We start from the raw sequence: 8,130 nt of genomic DNA on the forward strand, positions 1-8,130 counted from the left end.
TTTTTTTCTTTTGCTAAATTCAAACACAACCAACAAGATGAAAGCTTTTCCGAGACGGGACGGTTGAGAGTGAGAAGCGCAGATCAGGAGCGATCTTCCTCCTTCCTTTTCCTCCTCCTCCTCCCTTTCTTTTCTTTCTTTTCCTCCTTCTCCTCCTTTTTCTCCTTTCACTGCAGGAAAAATTTCCACACTGAGAAGTTCATTTGGGACTCCCAACTGAGCCCCTTCCCCCCCCCCGGAGGAAGGAGGGGGCGGCCCCGGGGAACTCCCGCCCTCCCCCGCTCGTGGGGCGGAAGTAGCTCCTTCCTTCCGCAAGGACAACGCCGCTCATTTTCCGGCACCCTCTCGCTCCCTCGCCTTTCTGCAGCCTCCGGATGCGGAAGTGGGGCGACTCCCAGCAGCCAGCGCGCCCTCCAGTGTGCGGAGGAACTACGACTCCCAGCGGCCCCCGCGAGGCAGGCGTTCACGGCAGCTGGGGCCCCGGGTTTTGGACGCCCGGAGGGACGCTGAAGTAGCCGGACGGGGAGGCCGATGTACGGGGCCGCTCGCCTCCGGGCCTGGTTTCTCCAAACAGGGCACCAGGCGCCCTCGGGGGTGACGTGCGTGATTAGCTGGGCCGATCGAAGAGGGAGCCGCGCGCGAGGCGATCCCGCCAATCAGAGGCGGCGGGCCTGGCGCTGCCGGTGATTGGCGGCCGCGGACGGCGGCGCAGTGACGTCGCGGCGGGCGGAAGCGCGGGGGAGACGTCCGCGGGAGGGAGGGAGGAGAAGGAGACGGCGGGGAGGCCGCCCGGCGCCGCCGATGCCCCGTCAGCCGCGGCCGATGGAGGCGATGGAGGCGCCGCTCAACCTGGTGAGCGCCACGGGGCCTTCCCCGCGAGGAGACCCGCGGGCTCCGTGGCAGGGCCGGGCCCGGCCGGGGCTCGAAACCTCCTCAGCCCGGAGAGGCGGCGGGGATCTCAGCGTCCTCGTCCCGGGAGGACCGGGTTCGGCCCGGCGCCCGCCCGGCCAGAAGGAGAAGGGAGGCGGGGAAGGTCTCGGTCCCCGGTGGCCGCGCGGCGCCTTCGGCTGCCCGAGCTCGGCGGACGGCCCTGCGCAGCTCTTCCTTCCCCGGAGGGGGGGGGCTCCCCAGTGCCCGGGAGGCCGGCCTGACTCAAAGACGCCCCCCCCCGAGCGACGGAGGCAGCCGCCCTCCCCGGGTGCCCGCGGGCGGCCCCTTGGCGGGTCGGCGTCTTCCAGCCCGGCGGGCGAGGCTCCTGGGGGTGCCGGTGGAAGGGGGGGGGGTAGAGCCCGGCCCTTTTCTTACTCCGCCGGAGTCGCGGCGGAGGAATCGGGAGACGAACCGGCAAAACCCCCTCCTCCTCCTCTTCCTCGGTGGTCCAAATCCTGCCCCGACCCCGGAGAGAGGCTGGATCCGTGGGGGCCCCCCCGCCGTCCTCCCCTCTCCACCCGTGGCCGATGGCAGGCCGGAGGGCCGCCTCCCTCTCCCGTGTCTGGGGAAAACGGAGGTTTCTTGGAGCCTGGACCGAGATGGCCCCTCGCCCAGTTGGAGTGTTGCTGTCTGGGGCCAGGACGGCCCTTGGAGACAGACGCAGAAGCCGCATCTGAGGCAAAATGCAGCTGGTCAGACTCCCATCAGGTCATAAGACGGGCGGTCCTTGCTTAGCGACCAAGTACCCCAGAAGGTACTTATGACCCGGTTCTGAAGCTCTGATGGCAGCACATGCACCCACTTGTGATCGCGTGCCTGCATTTCAGGCAGTTGGCAAGTGGCTTGCTTTGATGGCCTGTTGCTCAGAGTTCCTCGGTCGCACGATGTCTTTTTCTGGACCCCAGCTTTTTTTGTGCCCGTAGGAATGCAGTGACTTGCTTAACAACTGTGGTATTTGCTTAATGACCACTGCAACAAAGATGGTAAAATCAGGTTGGTTGTGCCTCAGCTTAACAACCTCATAACGTACGATGGAAATTCCAATATCTGTTACAGTTGTACATTGAGGACCCACCTGTAACATCTATCTTAACCTATTTGGGTGATAAATCTCGGAGTTATTGTGTTCTTCCCTCAGGAACCCAGAGAATTGGCTGTTTATAAACAAAGACTTAAATTATGTTTAAATTAACAATCAAAATATTTTGGAGCAATGTTCTTGCATGAAGAGATAACATGGGGTGTGAATGGCTTCAGTTTAGACGCCCAGCCCAGCTTAGATGTTCCTGTTTCACAAGGGTTCTGTGTGTCTATTTTATTCTTGTTTTACTCTCCCTCTCCTGTCTTGTGATCCACTTTGCAAGCTCCCTTAGCTTTCTGCCCAGACAGTGGGCATCCAGGCAGGCAAACCTTTCTGGCGTGGTTTGGTAGAAAGCAAGTCATGTACATGTCATCCCACAGGTTCAGCTAATCTGCAGATCTCTCTCTCGTTAGAGGCATTCAAGCAGCCACAAGCTCTCCTGGTGTCTTAAAGGCTTGGGTTGTGGGTTTCTTTTAGGCCCATCAGCAGAGCAGAAAAGCTGACCGCTGGCTGGCCGTGGGGAAGTATGAGGAAGCCGTTTCGTGTCACCGAAAGGCAGCAGGTGAGCCTTCGTGAGTGTTTGCTTGAATCCCCCAGGCCTCCCTACTAGAAGCTAAGTCAGCGCAGGGTGGTGAGCCGGTGAGATCGTCACGGGGTCAGGGGCAAGGATCACAGTGGAAAGTCTGGCTTTGGGTGAAGTGGTGAAGGCACCGGGCTAGAAACCAGGAGCCTGGGAGTTATAGTCCCGCCTTTGGCTTGAATGGCAGCTGGGTGACTTTGGCCAGTTTCTCTCTCTCTCTCTCTCTCTCTCTCTCTCTCTCTCTCTCTCTCTCTCTCTCTCTCTCTCTCTCTCTCTCAACTCCTGGGTTGGGTTGGTTGTTTGAGGAAAATAAGACGAGGGAGCAGTTTTAGCTGTGTTTGCCGCCTTGAATTATTTATCAAAATAATAAAGGTAGGATGTAAATGAAATAAAAATAAAAAGTGTGTCATCGGAAACGGAATCACAATTGTTACAGTGAATCAACAGCTACGGTCTTCTCACAATGTTGCTTGTAAAGGGATTGCAGAAAGCAGTTTGACTGCCAAGTTGTACTTCAATTATAGCTTGAAGATCCAAGTTTGAAAATTAAGGTGATTTTCCATTCACTTATCAAAAGTTGCCGTGGGTGGAGGAGGGGGGCTCCTTTTGTCCTCCCTGGTCTGTGCCAGAGGGCTGCAGAAGCCCTGCCTGACCGAGTCACCCGTCCTCCAGATCGCTTCAGATGGGGAAGGGCTGCTGCGCAAGCGGGCCTCTCTAAACTATGTCACCATTTTGTGTCTTATGCAGCGTATCTTCTGGAAGCTATGAAGTTGACTCAGTCAGATCAGGTGAGGTTTCCCTCCTCAGCGGCTGCTCTAGCGATGAACCATCCTCAGTGGGACTCGGATACCAGCCAGGAACCTTGGCTGCACCTGACGCTTGGGTGGGGGGGGGAAGGGGGGGAGGGAGACCCAAGACATAGTAAGAGGGAAATGAGAAAGAAACAGCATACCCGAGGGGAAGAAAGGGAGCCCCGTCCAGTCTGGCCAGCAAAGAACAGACAGTCCTCAACCTATGATCACATTTGGCCTCAGAATTTTCAGTGCTAAACAATGCAGCCATTAAGCAAGTTGTGTAAATTTTCAAACCTTTTTTCCCACAGTTGTTAAACAAATTGCCATGCTTATTGAGCAAGCCTCCCCCATTGACTTTGCTTGCTGGAATTCAACTGAGAAGGTCACCTGTAGTGATCATGTTACTCCAGGACCCTGTAACAATTATAAATACACACTGGTTGGCAAGTGCCAGAGTATCGGTTGTGACTGTGGTGGTCGTAACTGCGAGGACGGGTCATAAGTCAGTTTTTCAGCATCACTGTAACCTTGAACAGTTGCTAAACAAATGGTTGAAAGTCAAGGGCTTCCTGTACTAATTTTGGTGAATTTAGCACTTAAATAATAACAGATATTGGAGGGATTATGGCTTGTATGCCTCGCATATTTATTGCTGCATCAATAGCCAGTTTGGTCCGATGGTTAAGGCACCAGGCTGGAAAGCTAGAGATTGTGAGTTCAAATGCTGCCTTAGCCATGAAAGCTGGCTGGGTGACCTTGGGCCAGTCATTCCCTCTCAACCCCACCTCACAGGGCTGCTGTGATGGGGGAAACAGGAGGAGGAGGAGGAAGGTGTGCTGGGGAGGTCGCTACCTTGAGTTCCGTGTAAAAAATAATAAAGTTGGCATACAAATAAACAGCTAAATACAATAGAGATTTACCCACGATAAGAGTTTACCCACTGCTGAGTTTGGTCAGTTAATTTTCTGTCTGAGCACAAATATTCCTCACTGTTGTTCGCTGTCTTGTGCAGGAACTGGGCAGCCCTCAGTTAATTCAGGGGGAAAGAAAGTAAAATCATTTATCAGCCACCTCAAACGGTGTGGCTCTTCACTCCTATTCCTGTGGAACTCCTCGCCACTGGGTTGATGCCAGCTTCTCCAGGGAGGAAGACCAGCCTTCCTCAGCTGCAGTCTGGAGGGAAAGGCTGGGCTGGGGTGGCCAGCTGTGTGTGTCATCGTTGCTTGCTTTACATAAAGACGAACTTCTTCAGATGCCAAAACTCATTCCACGAGAAGCTGATAAAGGCGACTTATTCTTTTGTTTCTCGGCAGGCCCAATTATCCCTGGAACTGCAAAGGGAGAGTCACCTGAAACAGATCCCCCTTATCCAAGAACAATGGAAAAGAGCAAAAAGGGACGAAAGATTAAAAATCCGCCCTCTTGTGGACAAAGAGAGCACGGCCCATCTGCAGAGCTCCTCTAAGGCCTCAGCTGGGGAACCTGATGACCAACACGGAACGCCTGCCAGCCTCAAGTACAGGCCCTCCTCGGAGAAGGAAAGGAAAGGGTTCCGTGGGGTCTTGGACAGGGATCCAGACACATTGCTCTTTCTGCTTCAGAAGAGGAAGGAGCCGCCTCTGGAAGTGTGTATGAACAACAGACCTCCAAAGGATGACAAGATGAAAATGGAGGAGCAGGCCACCAAAATTGCAGTCCTAGAACAGCACGTGGAGATGCTGTTTGCTGAAAATGAGAGACTGAGACGGGAGAACCAGCAGTTAAAAGCTGAGAGAGCCAGGCTGCTGAAGTCTCCCCTGGAAAAGGAGCTGGATGCAGATGCTGACTTTGTGGAAAAGTCAGAGCTGTGGGGCCTCCAGCAGCTTTCGGAACCTGCCGCTGCCGCCGCCGCCACCCCCTGGCAGAAATTGGCTGTCAGTGCTGGGAAGGCCAAGGACATTCCCATCCCCAGCCTTCCACCCTTGGACATTCCCTCCCCGGAGTTCCCTCTGGTGGAGCTCTCGGAGGATCTCCTGAAGGGGCTCATGAACAGCTAAAGGAGGAAGACCATTGGTGGGGAGGTGGGTTCCCCCTGCGCTTTGGGGAAGGGACGCTGCTGAGACAGCCGTAACTGACTTGCTCAGTGAAAAAAATGCTTGATGTCATGAATTGGTGAAGCAAAGGTGGAACCATTTACCATCGTTGGTAAAAGCTGAGCCTTCTTTGTTCTTTCTTCAAGCCAAAGGACTGAAGGAGGGAGACTTGAGCCAAAGGTCCTGCGGGGCGCTCTCTCTCTCTCTCTCTCTCTCTCTCTCTCTCTCTCTCTCTCTCTCTCTCTCTCTCGACTGTTCTTTGGGTGTAACGGATCACTTTATGCCATAAAGTAAGGTAAATCCCACGTGGCAATGCAAGACACTTTCTATCATGCATCGGATTGCTGTTTCTTTTAATTATGCACAGAAAGTAGTCAACAATTCTTGTTTCTCTCCCTTTGCAGGATGGATCTGTGTGCCACACTTTGCACTTCTAGTACTGTAATCTCAGTCAATCAGAAGTAAAGCTAAATTTCCAGATATTTTTAAGGACCCAAATTTAATTCTGCTGAAATAGTTTGATTTGTTTACATAATCAGGGTGCTTCATAATATGTTTTCTGTATATGAAACAAACATGGTTCTAAACAAATAGATAAGAATAATTGTTGTTGCATGACAGGAGGGCATAGTTGACGAAGAATAAAACGTTCCAGGTCTATCTTGAATCATGTATTTGTTCTTTTTAACATGCAAGTATTGTGTTTCAGAATTCCAGTACTGAATCTGACAGTAGCCTGCCTTATGCAGTAGGATGTTTGAAGATTTTAACAGACATCATTTTGATAATTATTCCAAGATGACAAGGATTGAACCAGGCCCCTGTTAATGTTTTCCAGACAATGATTTTATTCTGAATATCAGGACATTGAAGCATCTGTGAAATCTCCTTTCTCAGTATTATTTGTCTATTGATCTGCATTTTCTCCTTTAGTTTTCCCCCACAGCATCAGCCCTAATAGATCCAGCAATAGAGAGAAATGATTGCACCCAAATCATCCAGTAAACTGTTATGATCTCCCAGTTCTAGTTCCAACACCAAATTATTTTCTGAGTAAAAACATGTAGCCCAGCAGAGAAAGTGTACTTTTTAAAGAAATGCTTAATTGCAGTGGGACAACAAAAAGCTTGGGGTCTGGTTAAGAGTTTCATTTTGACCCATTTGGAGCATTCTGCAAGCTTATTGCAGCTTAGATCATGCTCCGGGTGCTCAAAATAGTCAGTTCCATGTTCAAAACAGCAAGCTTTGCATTCAGTGCCCCATTTTGTGAAATTTCATTCTCTCTCTTTCTTTGCTCCACTAATTTCCTCTCCAAATACTTTTCCTTGATCCTCTCTGTTCATAATGTACGTACAATTTCTAACATGGCTTCGGCCTCAAAACATTCAGCTGGTTGTTGCAGTTGTTAACTCAAAGAAAATGTAGCTCATGAAGCGTATTTAAGGAAAGCGATTTAGACCTATGTATTGATTTGAGAACCATTGAGAACCAATTGATTCTATAACTCTTATCCTCCTATGGAGTTTTTGGATAATGGAGATTTGCGAAGGACAGCTGTGGGATTGGGGGGGGGGGTACCGAGAATGATGGGACGAACCGTGCAAGAATTGAAATGTCTGGCTGAAGAAACCTGGGAATATGGGTTTCCCAGAGAAAGGGTAGAAAAGATAGGCCAAAGGATTGTCCACAAGGATCCCCAATGGAAAGGAAACTGCCCCAAACGACCACTCTCAGGAGGGGGTTGCCTGGGCAGCAGACCCCCCCATATGCTGGGGGGTCGGTCAAGAGCAGCTTGGAAGAGAAACAATGGCCAGAGGAGCCAGCCAGAAGAAGGAAGGGGGGGATTCCAGGAGGGCACAGTTTTCCGTCCCGTAGCATTACCACCGACGACGTTCCCAGTCGGTCGGAGCACAAGGCCAGACACTGGGCAGGTTGTGAGTTCGAGTCCCACCATGGCCACCAAGCCAGCCGTGCCCGCCTCTCAGCCCCAGAAAGGGGCCGGCAACTGATTGTCTTAACTTGTCCAGGCAGACGCCAGGAGGCAACATTGATGGGCAGACAAGGAGAAAAGGGGAACACACGCGCACACACACAGGAGGGGGAAAGGGGGGAGCAGAAGGGAAGAAACTCGTGCTCCAGGAATGGCTGGAACTGAGCATAAAATTCCAGCGAACAGCGCCCCCCCCCCCTGCCGCCTGGGGCAACTGAGGAGTGAAGCCTTCGAAGGGCAGAGCGGCAGCAAATAGAACAGAACTGGAAGGGACCTTGGAGGTCTTCTAGTCCAGCCCCCCGCTCCCCCCAGCTCAAGCAGGAGAACCTCTATCATCTCAGACAAGTGACTGTCCAGTCTCGTCTTAAAAACCTCCAGTGATGGAGCGCCCACGATTTCTGAAGGCAAAAGCTGTTCCACTGGTTAATTGTCCTCAGTATGGCCAGAAAGGTCGTAAAATGGGGCAAAACTCACTCCACAATTGTCTCGCTTAGAAACAGAAATTTGGGGTGAATTGTGGTCATAAGTCAAGGACTACCTATAAAACAGTAGGGCAGTTCTCACGCCAGGGAAGGTTGAACTGCCTTGCCCTCATGGTCATTACAAAGCCAGCCGGCCTTTTCATATGCTAGTTATCATTGGTTTTGGTGGCTCCTGTTATCTGCCTCCTGCTGCATTGTAAT

The 8,130-nt window shown here is 52.0% G+C and overlaps 1 protein-coding gene across 11 annotated transcripts; it reads left to right on the top strand.

Moving 5' to 3' along the window:
• The first annotated feature begins 330 nt into the window (after positions 1-330).
• Positions 331-6,124, top strand: NRBF2 (nuclear receptor binding factor 2). 11 transcript variants are annotated; one of them, XM_039339665.1, is made up of 4 exons: positions 331-599; positions 2,489-2,573; positions 3,339-3,379; positions 4,699-6,124. In XM_039339665.1, the coding sequence occupies exons 3-4, from the start codon at positions 3,356-3,358 to the stop codon at positions 5,419-5,421; spliced, it is 747 nt and encodes a 248-aa protein (XP_039195599.1). In that variant the 5' UTR covers positions 331-599; positions 2,489-2,573; positions 3,339-3,355; the 3' UTR covers positions 5,422-6,124. The 11 variants fall into 11 exon arrangements, with proteins under 11 accessions (XP_039195599.1, XP_039195600.1, XP_039195596.1 ...); XM_039339666.1 differs by having other exon boundaries at positions 332-533; XM_039339662.1 differs by having other exon boundaries at positions 334-599; positions 3,028-3,379.
• Positions 6,125-8,130: the final 2,006 nt, after the last annotated feature.

The sequence above is a fragment of the Crotalus tigris genome, unplaced genomic scaffold (assembly GCF_016545835.1).
Source record: "Crotalus tigris isolate CLP2741 ecotype Arizona unplaced genomic scaffold, ASM1654583v1 scf7180000017736.1026742, whole genome shotgun sequence".
Taxonomy (NCBI): domain Eukaryota; kingdom Metazoa; phylum Chordata; class Lepidosauria; order Squamata; family Viperidae; genus Crotalus; species Crotalus tigris.

Coding starts and splice junctions, on each gene's coding strand:
- NRBF2 (XM_039339657.1), top strand. CDS start 802: ATGCCCCGTCAGCCGCGGCCGATGGAGGCGATGGAGGCGCCGCTCAAC. Junction 853..2,488: donor TGGAGGCGCCGCTCAACCTG/GTGAGCGCCACG, acceptor GGTTTCTTTTAG/GCCCATCAGCAGAGCAGAAA. Junction 3,380..4,698: donor AGTTGACTCAGTCAGATCAG/GTGAGGTTTCCC, acceptor GTTTCTCGGCAG/GCCCAATTATCCCTGGAACT.